At 41.8% G+C, this 19,824-nt stretch overlaps 1 protein-coding gene across 1 annotated transcript in view; it reads left to right on the top strand.

The window, feature by feature from the left end:
- The window catches only part of LOC114667237 (IgGFc-binding protein-like), a 46,300-nt gene that overhangs the window by 15,945 nt on the left and 10,531 nt on the right, over nt 1-19,824 (top strand). Inside the window, exons 8-11 of the mRNA XM_051920780.1 lie at nt 14,282-14,849; nt 15,849-16,435; nt 17,234-17,804; nt 19,229-19,428. Coding sequence (XP_051776740.1) covers nt 14,282-14,849; nt 15,849-16,435; nt 17,234-17,804; nt 19,229-19,428 — 1,926 coding nt within the window. The remainder of the gene's footprint in view (nt 1-14,281; nt 14,850-15,848; nt 16,436-17,233; nt 17,805-19,228; nt 19,429-19,824) is intronic.

Raw genomic sequence — 19,824 nt, 5'->3', positions numbered from 1 at the left:
TGTTTTATAAACGAACGCCATATAAGGTCTTCCTTTTTCCTTGTTTCGCCAATGAAAGAGCCCTTTTATTAAATTCAAGGGTTCTTCGCTTTTTTTTTTTGTTTGTTTATTACGATTGTTATAGTTCTGTTTGTATACGACGTTGTCAGTTCAGCACTCAGGTTGTAATATGACCAAGCTGTACAAGCTTACTGTTAAGAATGCAACGTATAGTTGTACATGAGAAAAGCAATCTTGCCTCAGATCAGTGGCAACCTTTTGTAGGTCTATGAACTTAATTTAAAGTTTAGGTTTACACGGTGCTTTCTTTCCGAAGTACCTGCACTCATGAATATGTCTGTATGCGTCAGTCGCTCAAATCCCCACGCTTCGCACTGGCGAAGTACTGCTTTTAAATTTTTATTAAGAAAAGAAAACCTTTTAAAATTGACGGAAAATATACCAATAACAGTTTAAGGATCTGTTTTTTTGTGAAGCTGCGTTCACTCGAGTGATCACTTCGAGCTGACTTGCTGGCTAACCATAAGCATTACCTGGTAGGTAACCACCCACACAATCAGATTGTGAATCAGACTACGAATGCCGTGAATGTAATTACCCCGATCTACATGCTGTCAAATAAACGAACCACACGCCGTGGCGCAATTTTAGGGGCTTCGCCTGTATCGCTGACGTCCGAGGTTCGATTCCCGTATTGGAGTGAAGTGAGTGGGTGGTTACCTACCAGGTAACGCTTATGGTTGGCCAGCAAGTCAGGTAACATCAGCCACGGTGCCTTCAGTTGTGAGAAGCAGATCATAGAATGGATGAAAATAGTTTACTGTCAAATAATGCAAAGAGTACGCGACACCTGTTTCCCCCTTATTCTTGACTCATCAGGCGTACACACTCATTGCACTTGCTTGCGGTAATCGAACGTCAGACATCAGCGCTAGAGGGGCTTCGCAGCGGTGAAGTATTGCTTTTAAATTTTAATTAAGAAGAAAAGAAAACCTTTTTAAATTAAGTCTTAAAAAGAGGTGTAAAGATATTGACAATAAGCTACGCGAACCCACCAAGACATGCAATCGTTTAAATCAAGGCGCAAGTCGAAAAACACCATCCCATAATATTAGTTAACGATTAACACATTTGTATATGTATTGTAAGCATACAATACAACTGATAATATGTTGCGCTTATTTATCTGGTGTACTGACATTTTTGTGCGTTTAACGGCTGAAATCTAACGTGGTTTGTGCCCTTCAGAATGAAAAGAGTTTGCATTTACCTTTTTAATAAAAGGCGAGCTTTTAAGCCTGAGAAATCACCCCGTAAATGCACACGTTTAATTGCACATGTGTTAATATGTATGCTTACAGAGTATTAAGACACTCAACAAGTACACAGTATTAAGACAGTCAACAATTAACGTCATTTACCTTCGTTCCCGCCTCCTCTATTAGAGTATATGGACAAAAAATAGGTTCCAGTTATGACCATTACGCGTAGAATTTTGAAATAAAACCTGCCTAACTTTTGTAAGTTAGCTGTAAGGAATGAGCCTGCCAAATTTCAGACTTCTACCTACACGGGAAGTTGGAGAATTAGTGATGAGTGAGTCAGTCAAACAGGTTCCAGTTATGACCATTACGCGTAGAATTTCGAAATAAAACCTGCCTAACTTTTGTAAGTAAGCTGTAAGGAATGAGCCTGCCAAATTTCAGACTTCTACCTACACGGGAAGTTGGAGAATTAGTGATGAGTGAGTCAGTCAAACAGGTTCCAGTTATGACCATTACGCGTAGAATTTCGAAATAAAACCTGCCTAACTTTTGTAAGTAAGCTGTAAGGAATGAGCCTGCCAAATTTCAGACTTCTACCTACACGGGAAGTTGGAGAATTAGTGATCAGTCAGTCAGTCAGTCAGTCAGTGAGTCAGTGAGGGCTTTGCCTTTTATTAGTATAGATAAGGAGCAATTAAAACACTGAATGCAGCAGTTTAAGATTGAAATAAGCAATTAAGGTTGGAGAACCTTAACAAGCGAGATCACTAAAATGAAGCATTAAAATGTCACTTAAGCAATATGTGCTTCATCAGCAATAATTGAGTTCTCGTTAAGGAGCTGGGTTGGAACAAAAACCTGCACATACTGTGGCACTCCAGGACCGACGTTGCCTACCCCTGGTTTAACTTATCAACCTAATTTGTGGCATTTGGTATACTTTCCTGCTTTAAGTTTTGAAGAGAGAGGGGCAGAATATAAAGAATAGGATTTCCTGCTGACCATCGCCTACTGTAGCTCTAGACATGCGCTACATAATATGGGATTTATAAATTTCAGAATTTTATAGTTCAGTAAATTTTACAAGCAGGAGCAATATTCAATCTTGAACAATTTCAACATCTTTCTTCCTTTTAAGCAAGACATCCATTAGCATCTATGGATTCAAACAGCAATAAAACAAAACGTGAATAACTTAGGACAGAGGTCTCCAACTCCAGTCCTGGGGCCTCATGTATAACACCGTGCGTAGAACTCGCACTATAACCTGGCGTAAGCACAAGTGGGAATGTGCGTACGCACAGAAAAATCCAGATGCAGGAATCTGTATGTACGCAAACTTTCACGTTCTTCCACTAGATAAATCCGGATCAGCGTGAAAAGTAACGTACGTGCACGCGCCTTCTGTCCCGCCCCAACTCCTCCCAGAATTACGCCTCTTTGAATATGCAAATCGATTTATAAATAGCCTTCTGAGAAAAGACAATGGGAAAAGCACGGGGGGAAAATATAAGAATTTTCAGCGAATACCAAGTGGAGGCAAAGGAAAAACGTTCTATTTGTTGGTTTAAACAGTGGTATAATCAACAGAAGAAAGTTGATCGAGTGATATAGTGTCGGAGAAACTCGAAAGCTCAAGTTCACAAAGTCGCACAGTGCCCGAAATAAAAAAGAAATCGCATATCAAAGTCTGCGTGAAAAGACGAGTCATAGCCCACCGTCTGAGTGTCATATGAAACCTTATTAGGGTACAGACAAAAAAATAGGCACACAGTGGGGGGGAAAAAAGCATGAAATGTCAACTTTAATCTCGAAATTTCCACTTTAGTCACGTAGTTTATTTTGCCATTAAAATAGAACATCATAAACTTCATCTTAAAATCGTTTAATTTACTAGTTTCTCAAATCCCATTGTAACTAAAGTAGGACGTTAAATGCTTTGTTCTGTATTTGATCTTCTTTGTGCTCTGTGTGTGAATCACTACCTGCTTGTTAAACGGGCTTTCTCTTTCTCCGACAGGACACATAATCCATTACATTCGTGATATTACAGCTCTCTGAATAATTACAATACTGAGATGTATACGTGATATCTTTTTCATGATGATAGGAATGAAAGTATTTTATTAAACATGGGAACACGGTGGAGCAGTGCTTGTTCATATCTCGCGCAAGAGGCTTGCTGCGCCATGTGCGACCTTCAATGAAATTTATCACAGCAGTACTGTCTCTTTCAAACATACTATTCCTATCCCTACTTTTCATTCTCCAAATACCCAATCGCCACACAATCAGCTATGTAATAGACGTGAAGTCATTTGTAAGCTTAGAACGCCAATTCTTCAAAACTTTTAAGGAACATTGAAATATCTTCGTAGTACATGTTTAATTGTTCTATCCGTCTATCTTTTCAGTGTTGCGTCCGCGCAAGAATACAACGCAATGCAGGAACAATCCGTGAACTAGCTAGCATTGCGGCACCGTGTCCTCACATGTTTAATTATTAACAATACAGGTTATTTAAATGAAGTTAGTTTTATCTGTATAATCAACATATTTTGCTACATTTCATCTTAAAAATGAATACCGTGATCATATGTAAATACACGCTTTATAAAGTGGCGCAGGTTGTACAAGATTATAACTGTAGTGCAAGTTTACAGTGAGGTAATTGTACTTCTAAGTAAACAGTTCTACAAGGAGCACTTGATGGACTGATTGAGTGCGTTTTATAGTTCTTGGGATGAAACTTTTTCTAAACCGCAAAGTCCGTACTGGGAAGTCTCTAAAGCGTTTTGCCGTGGCTGAGTCAGCGTCTGCTTCATGCCGTTTACCAATAATTCTTTCCCATCCGCTGCTGCTGTGATTTTCCCCACTCAGATACAGTGATATAAATACTCCGAGTGGTGCAGTGAGAGTAATATGGAAAAAGATGATCTGCTGTGGCAACCCTTAACAGGAGCAGCTGAAAAGTGCAGTGAGAGTAACAACGCTAAAGCAGTTATGGTATTTGGAATACTATGGCTATTTCCTGGACCATTATATTGCTGCAGGTTAATTACAATCGGATGCATTACACTAATAAACAATATGCAGTTAATTTCAGTGTGTTTATAAAGCCACGTCAGGAATGTGGGTCTAAGAAAGAAAGGGTGATCATACAGGAACAGTAGCATTGCTGTGACGCTGGGTGCCGCCAGTCTGCAGAACCGAGCAGAGAAATTGCGTAAGCCAGGGCATGAGTTACCATGGAAATGTGCATGGCTTTACGCCAAGTTTAGGATTTATACATCGCGATTTGTGCGTGGAAACATTCATACGCAACATTTCTGTGCGTACGCACCGTTTATACATGAGGCTCCTGGAGAGCTACTGTGGCTACTGTGCTAATTAAATCTGTTATTTAAATTCCATGGCACTCATTCTGCCATGGCAGACATTTCCAAAACAGTTGATTTTCTTTTTTTTTAAGAGTGCTATCAAAATGTTTTGTGGACTTGACCGGATCAACGTTATGGAGGCCTTCACCTTTTTTTTTATTTTCAGTTATTGTATAATGGACACAGGTTGTTTTGTGTTGGTTCATTTTGTGTCTTAATATTGTTTGGTTGCTAATTAAGGAAAAAAAAAAATGATTAAGAGGCCTGAGTCTTAAGTTGTGCATCAATTACAATTAAGGCAAATACTGTAGTTTAATTAGTAGCAAAATCCGGTCACTAATTAAGAAAGGGTTAGAATGAAAACCTGCAGCCACAGTACCTCTCCAGGGGCCTCATGAATAAACGGTGCATACGCACAGAAATGTTGCGTACGAACCTTTCCACACTCAAATCGTGATATATAAAACCTAAACTTGGCATAAGCCACGCACATTTCCACGGTAACTCATACCTTGGCGTACGCAATTTCTCCGCAAACTGGCAGCACCCAACGTCAAAGCAGTGCTACTGTTCCTGTGTGGTTACCCTTTCTTAGATCCACATCCACGGCGGCTGCTTTATCAATTACACTGAAATTAACCGCATATCATTCATAAATTTAATGCATCTGATTGTAGTTAACCTGTAACAATGGCTTCCCATGGGCTCACCACCTATGGGAGGGGCCAAGGAGGTCGGGTGCAGTGTGAGTTGGGTGGTGGCCGAAGGCGGGGACCTTGGTGGTCCGATCCTCGGCTACAGAAACTGGCTCTTGGGACGTGGAATGTCACCTCTCTGAAGGGGAAGGAGCCTGAGCTAGTGCGCGAAGTTGAGAGGTTCCGGCTAGATATAGTCGGGCTCACCTCGACACATAGCTTGGACTCTGGAACCAATCTCCTTGAGAGGGGCTGGACTCTCTACCACTCTGGAGTTGCCCCCGGTGAGAGGCGCCGAGCAGGTGTGGGTATACTTATTGCCCCCGAACTTGGAGCCTGTACATTGGGGTTTACCCCGGTGGACGAGAGGGTAGCCTCCCTTCGCCTTCGGGTGGGGGGACGGGTCCTAACTGTTGTTTGTGCATATGCACCGAACAGCAGTTCGGAGTACCCACCCTTTTTGGAGTCCCTGGAGGGGGTGCTAGAGGGCATACCTTCTGGGGACTCCCTCGTTCTGCTGGGAGACTTCAATGCTCACGTGGGCAATGACAGTGAGACCTGGAAGGGCGTGATTGGGAGGAATGGCCCCCCTGATCTGAACCCGAGCGGTGTTTTGTTATTGGACTTCTGTGCTCGTCACGGATTGTCCATAACGAACACCATGTTCAAGCATAGGGGTGTTCATATGTGCACTTGGCACCAGGACACCCTAGGCCTCAGTTCGATGATCGACTTTGTGGTCGTGTCGTCGGACTTGCGGCCACATGTCTTGGACACTCGGGTGAAGAGAGGGGCGGAGCTGTCAACTGATCACCACCTGGTGGTGAGTTGGCTTCGATGGTGGGGGAGGATGCCGGTCAGGCGTGGTAGGCCCAAACGTGTTGTGAGGGTCTGCTGGGAACGTCTGGCAGAGCCCCCTGTCAGAAGTAGCTTCAACTCCCACCTCCGGCAGAACTTCGACCACATCCCGAGGGAGGTGGGGGACATTGAGTCCGAATGGGCCATGTTCCGTGCCTCTATTGTTGAGGCAGCTGACCGGAGCTGTGGCCATAAGGTGGTCGGTGCCTGTCGTGGCGGCAATCCCCGAACCCGCTGGTGGACACCGGCGGTGAAGGATGCCGTCAAGCTGAAAGAGGATTCCTACAGGACCCTTTTGTCCTGTGGGACCCCGGAGGCAGCTGATAGGTACCAGCAGGCCAAGCGGAATGCGGCTTTGGTGGTTGCTGAGGCAAAAACTCGGGCGTGGGAGGAGTTTGGGGAGGCCATGGAGAATGACTTTCGGACGGCTTCGAGGAGATTCTGGTCCACCATCCGGCGTCTCAGGAAGGGGAAGCAGTGCAGTGTCAACACTGTATATGGTGGGGATGGTGCGCTGCTGACCTCGACTCGGGACGTTGTGGGTCGGTGGGGGGAATACTTCGAAGACCTCCTCAATCCCATTAACATGCCTTCCAATGAGGAAGCAGAGCCTGGGGACTCAGAGGTGGGCTCCCCCATCTCTGGGACTGAGGTCACCGAGGTGGTCAAAAAACTCCTTGGTGGCAGGGCCCCGGGGGTGGATGAGATATGCCCGGAGTTCCTCAAGGCTCTGGATGTTGTAGGACTGTCTTGGCTGACACGCCTCTGCAACATCGCATGGACATCAGGGACAGTGCCTCTGGATTGGCAGACCGGGGTGGTGGTCCCCCTCTTTAAGAAAGGGGATCGGAGGGTGTGTTCCAACTACAGAGGTATCACACTCCTCAGCCTCCCTGGAAAAGTCTATTCAGGGGTCCTGGAGAGGAGGGTCCGTCGGATAGTCGAGCCTCGGATTCAGGAGGAACAGTGTGGTTTTCGTCCTGGTCGCGGAACAGTGGACCAGCTCTATACCCTTAGCAGGGTCCTGGAGGGTGCATGGGAGTTTGCCCAACCAGTCTACATGTGTTTTGTGGACTTAGAAAAGGCATTCGACCGTGTCCCTCAGGGAATCCTGTGGGGGGTACTCAGAGTATGGGGTACCGGCCCCCCTGATAAGGGCTGTTCAGTCCCTGTACGATCAGTGCCAGAGCTTGGTCCGCATTGCTGGCAGTAAGTCGAACCCGTTTCCAGTGAGAGTTGGACTCCGCCAGGGCTGCCCTTTGTCACCGATTCTGTTCATAACTTTTATGGACAGAATTTCTAGGCGCAGCCAGGGTGTTGAGGAGGTCCGGTTTGGTGGGCTCAGGATTGGGTCACTGCTTTTTGCAGATGATGTTGTCCTGTTTGCTTCATCAGGCCGTGATCTTCAGCTCTCTCTGGATCGGTTCGCAGCCGAGTGTGAAGCGGCTGGGATGAGAATCAGCACCTCCAAATCCGAGACCATGGTCCTCAACCGGAAAAGGGTGGAGTGCTCTCTCAGGGTTGGTAGCGAGATCCTGCCCCAAGTGGAGGAGTTCAAGTATCTCGGGGTCTTGTTCACGAGTGAGGGAAGAATGGAGCGTGAGATCGACAGGCGGATCGGTGCGGCATCCGCAGTAATGCGGGCGTTGCATCGGTCTGTCATGGTGAAATTTACCAGTCAATCTATGTTCCTACCCTCACCTATGGTCATGAGCTATGGGTAGTGACCGAAAGAACGAGATCGCGAATACAAGCGGCTGAAATGAGTTTCCTCCGCAGGGTGTCTGGGCTCTCCCCTTAAAGATAGGGTGAGAAGCTCAGTCATCCGGGAGGGGCTCAGAGTAGAGCCGCTGCTCCTCCGCATCGAGAGGAGTCGGATGAGGTGGCTCGGGCATCTGATCAGGATGCCTCCTGGACGCCTCCCTGGTGAGGTGTTCCAGGCACGTCCAACCGGGAGGAGGCCCCGGGGAAGACCCAGGACACGCTGGAGGGACTATGTCTCTCGACTGGCCTGGGAACGCCTTGGGATTCTCCCGGAAGAGCTAGAAGAAGTGGCCGGGGAGAGGGAAGTCTGGGCATCTCTGCTCAAGCTGCTGCCCCCGCGACCCGACCTCGGATAAGCGGGAGACAATGGATGGATGGATGGATGTAACAATGGTCCACAGAATGGTCCAACTACTGTTCCTGTGTGCTCATCCTTTCTTAGCTCCAAATTCCTGACGCGGCTTTATAAATACACTGAAATTAACTGCATATTGTTTATTAGTGTAATGCATCTGATCGTAATTAACCTTAACAATATAATGGGCCAGGGAATAGCCATAGTATTCCAAATACCATAACTGCTTTAGCGTTGTTACACTCACTGCATCTTCTTCTTCTTTTTGCTGCTCCCGTTAAGGGTTGCCACTGCGGATCATCTTTTTCCATATTACTCACTGCACCACTCTGGGTATTTATATCACTGTATCGGAGTGTGAATCACAGCAGCAGATGATCGGAAAGAGAATTATCGGTATACAGTTTCAAGTACATTACCTCAACCACGGCAAAAAGCATCAAAGCCTTTCCTGTACGGACCTCGCGTTTCAGAAACCGTTTCATCCCAAGAACTATAAACGCACTCAATCAGTCCATCAAGTGCTCCTTGTAGAACTGTTTGTACTTATAAGTACTATTACCTCACTGTAATCTTACACTACAGTTATAATATTGCACAACCTGCGCCACTTTATAAAGCGTGTATGATGATGATATCATTTTTAAGATGAAATGCAGCAAAATATGTTGCTTATAGTATACAGATAAAACTTCATTTAAATAATCTGTATTGCTAATAATTAAACATATGAGGACACGGTGCCGCAGCATATAGCTAGTTCAAGGATAGCTCCTGCCTTGCGCTGTATTCTTGCTGGTGCTGATGCGACACTGGAAGGATAGACGAATAGAATAATTAAACATGTGCTACGAAGATATTTCAACGTTCCTTAAAAGTTTTGAAGAATCGGCGTTCTAAGCTTACAAATGGCTTAACGTCTATTACAGAGCTGATTGTGTGGCGATTGGAGAAAGAAAAGTATGGACAGGAATTGGAGGTTAGTACGTTTGAAAGAGACAGTACTTCTGTAATAAATTATTTCATCGAAGGTCGCACATGGTGCAGCAAGCCTCTTGCGTGAGATATGAACAATCACTGCGCCACCGTGTTCCCATGTTTAATAACATGCTTTCATTCCTATCATCATGAAAATATCACGTATACATCTCAGTATTTTAATTATTCAGAGAGCTGTAATATCTCGAATGTAATGGATTCTGTGTCCTGTCGGAGAAAGGGAGAGAACGGAAGCACGTAGTGATTCACACACACAGAGCACATAGAAGATCAAACACAGAACAAAGCATTTAACATGCTACTTGAGAAATTAGTACATTAAACGATTTTAAGATGTTTATGATCTACTTTTAATGGCAAAATAAACTACGTGATTAAAGTGGAAATTTCGAGATTAAAGTTGACATTTCGTGCTTTTTTTCCCACTGTGTGCCTTTTGTTTTTTGTTTGTACCCTAATAAGCTTTCATATGACACTCAGACGGTGGGCTACGACTTGCCTTTTCACGGCGACTTTGATATGTGATTTCTTTTTTATTTCGGGCACCGTGCGACTTTGTGAATTTGATCTTTCGAGTTTTTCCGACACTCTGTCACTCGATCAACTTTCTTTTGTTAATTATACCACTGTTTAAACCAACAAATAGTACATTTTTCCTTTGCCTCCACTTGGTATTTGCTGAAATTCTTATTTTCCCCTGTGCTTTTCCCATTGTCTTTTCACAGAAGGCTATTTATATTGATTTGCATTTTCAAAGAGGCGTAATTCTGGGAGGAGTTGGGGCGGGACAGAAGGCGCTTGCACGTGCGTTACTTTTCACGCTGATCGGGATTTATGTAGTGGAAGAATGTGTGAGTATGCGTGCGCACAGATTCCTGCATCTGGATTTTTCTGTGCGTACGCACAATCCCGCTTTTGTGTTTACGCCATGTTATCTATATATATAAAAATGGAATGGGTGGGTCGTCGGGTGGGCCTTTTTTTCATTCCGTCGTTTTTTCGACGTTTTGAAAATGTAGAATGATTATTTGATTTTTTTGTTTTTATTTGATCGTGTCTATGTAGCCGCCGTCGTAATAAAGTATCGCTAAAATCGTCATTTATCGTAATTTATTTTTGACGAATAACGTCGCCGTCGTCGAGGGCAGTGATACCAGTGCAAAAAATCTGCTTATGGTTGAAAGACACGCCCTACTCAGTGGACAGTTAAAAACACCAATCAAACTAACGATGACATCAAGTATTACCCAATCAAAAGTAGGAAAGGAGGCATCTTCATAAAATGCGTGTGGGATGATTTGCATGAGACGCTGCTTTAAAAAAAAAAAATGATAAAAAAAATACGGGATAAATCCCGTCCAGTATTGATTCAAAACGGGACGCGCAATTTCATTCTCAAACGCGGCACGATTCCGTATTTTAAAGGACGGGTGGCAACCCTACAGTGCCAGGTAACCACCCATACAATCACATTGTGATTCAGACTAGGAATGTAATGAATGTAATTACGCCGATCTACATACAAGGCGAAAGTCTTGCAACATTCAAAGATGATGGTTTGGGATAAGTACACCATACAACATAAAAGAGCTTATGAAGCCTTGAACCGAAAAAAGCAACATCTCAGAGATCGTAAAAAAAAAATAGGAGGTAATGTCGTTTTACTCGCTGTAGATTTTAGTCAAACATTACCAGTTATTTCACGAGGCAGACCAGCACATCAACTCAACGCGTGTTTAAAATCCATGCTTCTCCCACGCTCGGTTATATGTCGCGTGTTCTCAGGTAGGTGCACCAAAAAATGTATACATTTAAGCATGTAATGGGCAAACAAAAAATGAGGTATACCCGAAGGCACAGCAGTAGTACTTAATGTAACTTTACTTCTTAAATGTTAATGTTTTACTGTTTAATAATTTATACGCTTCTTATATGTTGTTCAAATTCTTTTATCAAAATACCACTGACAGCACAATGCACGATAACATCAAGTGAATACACCATACGCATCCGCCCACGGCTGCCCTGCTGTGCGCAGATAGGACTTGATTGGACAATAAAATAAAATAAAGATAAAAAGACTAAAACAATCATCACCCATAAAGCGGATAGTAGACGTGACGTACTATATGTGTACCACATTTCAAGTGTATAGGTGCAACGGTTTGCGAGCTACAGGTCATTTAAAATCCTGGACAGACACACAAATTGCCACGGTAGCAAATTACAGAAGAAGATTTTACTGTTTAATAATTTATATTTATATGAAATGTGCTTCTTATATATTACTTCATATTCTCATATGATAATGATGTTAATGTTTATATTGATTTCTGTGTTATTAAAACTGCATGTATGTGTGTATATGTATATATACTAGCAAAATACCCGCGCTTCGCAGCGGAGAAGTAGTGTGTTAAAGAGGTTATGAAAAAAAAAAGGAAACATTTTCAAAATAACTTAACATGATTGTCAATGAAAGCCCGTTTCACTCAGTAAGTCTTATGTGTGTGTTTATGTATGTGTGTGTGTGTATAACAATCATTAAAAAGAAAAGATTGAGGAACTCTTCTTCTATATGTGATGAAGCTGGATGAAGCTGACTTGACGAAGACGTAGGTGGCATAGATTGGTTTTTCTAAAACAGAAGAAAAAAATGAGTATCTATTATTATTTTAAATTACAATGAAAATGAGAACCTTGATTAGAGAGAGATTATCCGTATTAAAATATGTGCATGAATAAACTTTTGCTAACTCTCTAGCAAAAGTTTATTCATACAAATTGGCATGGGATGGCTTTGTGAAAAAGTAAAAATTAGATACAAATAAATTGAGAATGCGTACTTCGATTTGACTGAGATTATCTGTAATGATAAAAAAAAAGTTTACTATGTTTTTTTTTCCATACGGGAAGGATGTAAAACCTTACATAGGCACCCTTCAGCCCGTACTGAAGGGTAGTGTCAGATTCTTACTGACTAAAAAACACCCTTTTTATTCCACAGCTACCCCAAAAACCACTATTAGGCATTACTTTGGGGTGGCAGTAGTTTAGTTATGAAACAGCTGGGTCCTGAAAAAAATCTGTCTTATTAGTGGCTTCATCACATATAGAAGAACAGTTCCTCAATCTTTTCTTTTTAATGATTGTTAACACGCATAATGTTTTTAAAATCATTCTGCACATGCATAACTGTTTCACCAATTAGGTTCGCTTCTGTATATATGAAGCTGTTTGACCGATTAGGTTTACTTTGGTATATATGTAAGTCTTTGACCGATTAGGTTACTTCTGCCCCAGGCAACGCCGGGTATATACAGCTCGTAGTGTATAGTGTTATACATGAGGCCCCAGGACTGGATTTGGACACCCCTGACTTGGGATAATGGCTATTCAGATACGTTTTAACACTAGAATTACCAGAGCCAACGAAAAAAACCCGTAAATCCGGCCCAGCTTAAATCCATTCGTCTTTTAATAAGCTTGTGCCTTCTGGTGCACGATGTCAACGCAGCACCAGCCAAAATATACAAATGTGTGACATTTTGAAGAAATCATATTATGACCTGAATAGTACCAATCAGAAAAGATTGTTGCACTAATGCAATATTATTTGAAAACGAACAGCGTCAGATCAGATGTGAATTTATACTGGTGCTGTTAGTCAGATTGGGCAGGTTGGGTGAGGGAGATCGTGGGTAACTCACTTCCAGATAATCAAGGCAAGAACTAGGAAAACTTCTTGCCCATTCTGAGGCGGTGGGGGGATATGATGGCAGGCTGCTTGGGCTTATCAACACATTTAGAAGACCAAAAGATGCTGATGGAGAGGTGCGAAGGGATTTAAGGTGTCCGGATTTACAAGTATTTTTTTTTCCCTGTTGACTTTGGTAATTCCAGTGTTTAACATCAGCTATTGGCAGTTTCCGGAAGGGAGTGATTTTAAAATGGTATATTTTAAGGGTAGTTGATGATTTTCTCCCTAGAAATCCATTGAAGCTGACATTATCCACCCTTCAACTGGCCTGTCTACAGCTGATAAGTAAGTTTCTTCATTCACTGCGGTGCATTTATTGGTAACCCAGTGTAATGACACTTCTGGTACAGAACACACTTTTTATTTGGATGGATAGTAAAGACTACCTAGCTTTAGCAATGCGTATTACTTATTTTTGCTTCTTTGTTGCTACTTGCAATGAAAATCGGGTGTATATTCCTAAAGGAAGATGGTTCTTGGGTTTAAGCCACTGCAGCCATCCCTTTTGTGCACATCCCTGGATATATGTACATGCTGGAAGAGTATAAGACTTTATGTACAGTGCAACAGACACTTGCATATCTTACAAAACTACATATTGGTACTCTATGGGGCTGTGTTCCACAAAACTAGTGGACCTTTCCTTGAAAACCTCTTTAGTCTTCCTTTACAAAAACTACAAACCTGGAAGACGCAAGTGATGTTTAGAAAATGGGAGCCCACAAATAGTTGTACATACTGTATGCAAATGTTTAGTACATTTGTCAGTTTGCAGGTCAACAGTAAAATGTATCATAACACAAACCCACAAATTTGCAGGGTTGGACTAGAAACCCACTAATAGATGCAAAAATTGGCCACCTTGGGTTTAGTCTCTGAGAGATGCATATTTTCCAAGCTCCTTGTATGTAGTGAGCTTGTTTTGGATGTGTTTTTTTTTTTTTTTTTTTAAATGTATATTTATTTATATCATAAGGCACATCCTACAATCTTGAGTATGAGAGTCTTCCTACAGTGCATATTCAAAATTTTAAAAAGCAGAGTTCTCATCAAATGGGTTACATTTGTGCCCCCTTGATTCCAAAAGAGCTAAAGAAACACAAAGCCAAGTTTGCTTCAAAATGGAATGGGTTTCCTATCATACAAATGGAGTGCCATGCTTTTTGTATAGTGCCTTACTTGTTCATTTTGTGTTTTCGCCATAGGTGGATGGTTTGTGGGTGAACCCCCCTCTAACTCTTGAGGGTAACAAGCTCTCTATCTTAAGGGTGGGCTTCAATGGAATTGTCCAAACAAGTTTTGGTTTGAAGGTCACTTTTGACTGGTCACACTGGGTGGTGGTGACTGTACCAAACACTTATCAAGGAGCACTCTGTGGTCTGTGTGGCAACTACAATCTCCACACCAGTGATGACTTAAAAATGAAGTGGGGAAAACCTGCTTCAACACCCTCACAATTTGGAGAAAGCTGGAAGACTGCAGCTACTCCAGGATGTGTGCATGTGGATACCAGAAATGGTCTCGTTTGTAATGAGACCCAGAAAAGTGATTATGAAAGCACTAGCTACTGTGGCTCAATTAAAGATCCAGCAGGCCCCTTCAGAGACTGTCACATGTCTGTGGACCCAGAAAACATCTTTAAGAACTGCGTCTTTGATGCCTGCTACTACAATGGACGACCAGATGTGTTGTGTAAATTCTTCAGTGCCTATGCATCAGTCTGCCAGCAGATTGGGGCCACTGTGTATCCTTGGAGGTCGGAGACGTTTTGCAGTAAGTCTAGTTTTTAACATCTAATTAATTTTATGACCTATGATTTGAGAAATGGGTAGTACTGTTGTGTGTATATATTGGACTTGATGAGAATGAAGCAATACATTATCTGAATCCCTTCCCTTCATGCAGCCTTTTCCTTTGCCATTAGGAGTCCTTGTATGTCCTTGCTAAGTGATATCTTTCAATGCTCTTTCTATCCATATGGAACAACGTTGCGCCTATTGAACCAATTCTGTTGAAATCTGGTAAATTTCTCCTTTAAGAAAGTTCAGGCTTTATTAATCTCAAATGGCATGTTGCAAAGTTGTAAAAAAATTTTTTGCATCATAACATGGGTAGCCTTCAACCTAGCTTTTAATTCCTCTGAAACTGAATGTTTTAAGGAATGTAAATTACAGTTTGTCATACACACTCCACAACCACCAGCAGTACTGGAATCTAGAAGCTGTTTCAGCCACCACAAACCTATTTGGGATTGGTTGGTTGCCTTTTTATGACAATCTTGTTGGGTAGCTTGTGTTAGCCGGGTGCATAAAATCCATGGCAATAACATTCTATCATTCCTTGTTTTGAATAGAGCTCATTATTCCAAAAATATTTGATCATTTCCATATGTCCCACTTTCAAAACCATTAATCCAGTCTCTGAACTTACCTTATTATGCCATGAGTATATATTTGTATTTTTGTTTGTGTACCAAGATGGAAGGTCATTTGGGGCCAGATGTGAAAATAGCATAGAGGCTTAGAGCTGTTTGCCAATCCTAAACAACAAATTCACTTCCTCTTTGGATATAGTATCTTATCTAATTTCTTGGTAGCCAAAGCTTTCAAGTACTTCGGATTCTTATAGAAATTGTGATTTGCTGATTGGTTGATATGTCATCCACTGATGCTTGAGCTTCTGTTGCCAACTCTGATATCTTGAATAAGTCGTTATTGTGGTTTTTTTTCCCCGTTTTTGTAAAATTTCTTTTTCTTAAATGTATTCCTGCAGCTCCTCAATGCCCAATGAACAGCCATTACGAGGACTGTGGCAGCAGCTGTCCAACAACTTGTGCCAGCATTACCAGTGCCCACATATGTATTACCCTGTGTCAGGAGGGCTGTCGGTGTAATGAAGGATTCCTCCTCAGTGGTGACCAGTGTGTTCCTCTGTCCCAATGTGGCTGCTTTTATAATGGTCGCTACTACAAATCTGGAGAGGTGTTCTTCACTAATGGCTTATGTCAAGTGCTGTGTACCTGCATCCCTGGTGGAGCCATAGTGTGCCAAGAAGTAACATGTGGGGCTAATGAACAATGTAAAGTAATCAATGGTGTCCAGAATTGCTGGCCGAAAGGTGAAGGCACCTGTACTGCTTCTGGGGACTCTCACTATATTACATTTGATGGGCTAAGGTATGATTTTTGGGGTACATGCACCTACACATTGACAAAGGCCATGGACAATATGACTCCTTTTGAAGTGCAAGTGGAAAACAAGAGCTATAGAAATGATAGTGTATCAGTAACTAAAAAAGTGACCATCCTGGTGAATGGCTACAGTGTGTCCGTGGATCAAGGAGTCAGCTGGAAAGTAAAGGTGAGGAAGGTCGGTGGTGCTTTAGAAAAGTGAGATGAATTTTAAAGTATTGCATCCTGGACATCCTATTTTTTTTTTTTTTTTTTTAGTAAACTTGTACGTAACATTTATAAACGATTTTTGTTTTGGAATGAGAATTTGGGTGGGGGGGGGCATGTGAACCTAGAGAGCAGCTTGGGTATATGGCTGCTGGTGCTCTTGAAGTGTGCGTTTGTACTCAAGTCAGTTGTGTGGTGGAACTGGCATAAGGAATGTGCCACAGATGAACAGTGGTATGTGTGCATTTTTTAATATTGAGGCCAGTTGCTACTTACTTTTTTGCAGAAACTCACTATCTGATGGGAGTAAGGACCCTGCCCCACATTTACTTCTTTCAGTGGGATCTCTGGATTAAAGGTTCTAGTTGGAACATTCAAATAAGTCATTTAGTTTGCATTAATACCAATGAGTTTGAATTCTAGTCCTTGCAAATGCATTTAAATTGCAATTTGTGGACATGTTCACCACATTTAATGTAGACAGCTTTGCAGCTGGATTCTGTGGATCATGTGGTTGTGGCCACAGATGTCTTCTCCCCCCTACCCACAAAATTTAAGGGGATTTTTTTTTTTTTTTTTGTTCTCGCCGTTAAGCTACTAAAAGGTGTTGCTGTGTAGTAAATAGATTTGAATGTCAAAGCTTAGCATTGGTCTGGATATGGTGGGGATGTCTATAATCTGAAAGGCCTTGTGAATATTTGCACATTCTTTTCTAATAACAATGTATTTCTTTTCCATCCACTCTTCCTGCCAACCAAAGCTTGATGGAATCTTTACAAACCTGCCTCTAATATTGAATGATGGATTGATTTCAGTGAACCAGCAAGGTCCTCACATCATCCTACAGACTAGCTTTGGCCTAAAGGTCCTTTATGATACAGCATCTCACGTACAAGTTACCATCCCTAGCAGCTATCGAAGCAAAGTGGGTGGCCTCTGTGGCAACTTCAACGGCAATCCTGAAGATGAGTATACACTTCAGGAAGGTGGTACCACCACTAATGTTTCACTATTTGGTGCCAACTGGAGGACTGCGAAAGTGGGAGTGAACTGTAGAAATGGTTGTGTCAATGACTGTCCTTGGTGTGACCCAAAAAATGAGAGGATCTACACACAGGATAAGAGCTGTGGGCAGATCCTTGCCCCCAGTGGACCGTTTGCTTCCTGTCACTCTGCCATCCGACCAGAGGCATATTTCAAGAATTGTGTGTTTGACATGTGCACAAAGAATGGAAATGTAGATATTCTATGTAGGAGTCTTGAAGCCTATGCAGCAGCCTGCCAGTTTGCCGCTATCTCTATCAAGGCCTGGAGAAAGTCCAATTTATGTCGTAAGTAAAATCTGACATGAAAAACCGCTTCACTATGGTTTCTTAGACTTCCTGCATTGTTCATTACCTTTTGTCTGTTTTTGAGGTTTTTATTCATTTTTTGTGATTTTCACCCTTCTTGAAGCCTAAACTTTTGTCATGGTGCCCCACTCTTTTTTACTCTGATTAACTGTAGGAATAAATATTTCTATAGCCAGACCCACATGACCAGTGTTCCTCTAAGATGTGGGTGTATGAGTTGTGCACATTTCTTAAAGCATAAAAAGATGTGTAAAGATTTTTCCAGTAGTACACAAAGGCAATTGTGTATATCTTAGCTTGCTATCTCCACTGAATTTGCAGCAACTCCTTAAGTCTTGGAATGGCTGATATCACAATTGCCCATAGATGAATCCATTGAAAAATGACCCGGTTTGTCTTAAGTCTACTCCTCATGAATGTTAATCTTGCACAGTGTGAGGGACTAAGCAAGTGAGTCTGTATTGGGACTGAGCAACGTGTGCTGCCAGAGCAATGACTCTGATCTGAGAGGAAATGGCGGCTAATTGACAGTCTGTAGAGGGTGAGAGCTCTGTCCCTTGGAGTTTTGAATGTGTAAATTCACAAAAAATTGCTTCAAAGAGTTTTGAGAGGGTGGAGGGGATGTCCCCTTGGATGGGCAGAGTGTGAGATGTTGGCATACAACCATTAATTTTTGGCTCCAATTTTAGCAGAACGCTGGTATAGTGAAATTTTGGAAGCTTGGTACATTTTTGGTACAGGTACACTGCACAACTGTCCAGCTACGTGAATAAATTAATTGTATGACCTTTAATAGCTTATTTAAACTTTTTTTTTTAGTAAATCTATTGTGAAGTATGTTCTACTATAAAATTCATATACAAGTATTACTTACCATTACACAATAATTGAGTATATAGATATACTGTAGAGATATATAATATATAAAAAATATATTTTTAATATGTGTATAAAATAGAGATATAGAAATAAATTATTGCGTAATTGGTAACACTTGTATCTGAATTTTTGATATTGTCTGATCTAAAGTATTTATGCACGCAAGTCCATATTATAATTAACCTTAACAAAGATGGGGTGCAAAAAACAATGGGCTAAATCACTCTGCACCTTGACCCCACATTACTGAGGCAAGTCTATTAAAGTAAGCCTCTTAGTTGTCCAGTTCTTCAGAACTAATGATTATTTGTGATGGAAATTTATAAATGAAAGTCGGTACAGAAACATGGTGCTTCTCCAAATCCTGAGTGAAAAACCCTACACCTGGGTGTTTTGTATAGTTCCTGTACTATAAACACTATAAATCTGTACACAATGGAGCATCTTAAAGTATTCATCCAATATAGAATTAAACATTAACACCTGAACTTTGTTGTGTTTTTTTTTTTTGTATGGGGGAAAAGCACTTATTTGTCCTGAAAATAGCCATTATGAGCTGTGTACTGAGACTTGCCACAACACATGTGCCAGTATGATGGTTCCCCTCCAATGTGTGGCCACATGCTTCGATGGGTGCCAGTGTAACCCAGGATTTGTCTCTGATGGGGTACAGTGTGTGACGGTGGACAAGTGTGGATGTATGAACAATGGAACATACATGAAGGTGAGCATTTATTGCATTTATCCATCTCTCTAACAGGCCTTAAGGCTTTATCTCTAATCTAGTCTTAAAGATTATTAAAGTAGGGCCTTTGCAAGCTTATGTGCAGTAGGTTGACAGGACCTGCTTTATTGAGCCTTCAGCACCTTTAAAGTGGGCTTTGTTAAATCGACTGAGACTCGGCAGGGAAAGCTATTGCATTTGGAGGCAATGGAAGAACAGATAAATCATGCTTGTACATCGGTCTCAATGTGAAGGAAATGGCTTCAAAAGAATTACCAGTGTCTTCAAATGGGTTAGAGATGCATTTGACTTGCTGGCCATTGTCGGTTACATGTTGACTACACATAAGATACAAATGCAATAAGTTACCCCCCCCAAAAAAACCAGAAGTAGTAT

The sequence above is a fragment of the Erpetoichthys calabaricus genome, chromosome 17 (assembly GCF_900747795.2).
Source record: "Erpetoichthys calabaricus chromosome 17, fErpCal1.3, whole genome shotgun sequence".
Taxonomy (NCBI): Eukaryota; Metazoa; Chordata; class Cladistia; order Polypteriformes; family Polypteridae; genus Erpetoichthys; species Erpetoichthys calabaricus.
Note: the sequence above shows the minus strand (reverse complement) of the source record. Positions and strands in the feature narration are given on the sequence as shown.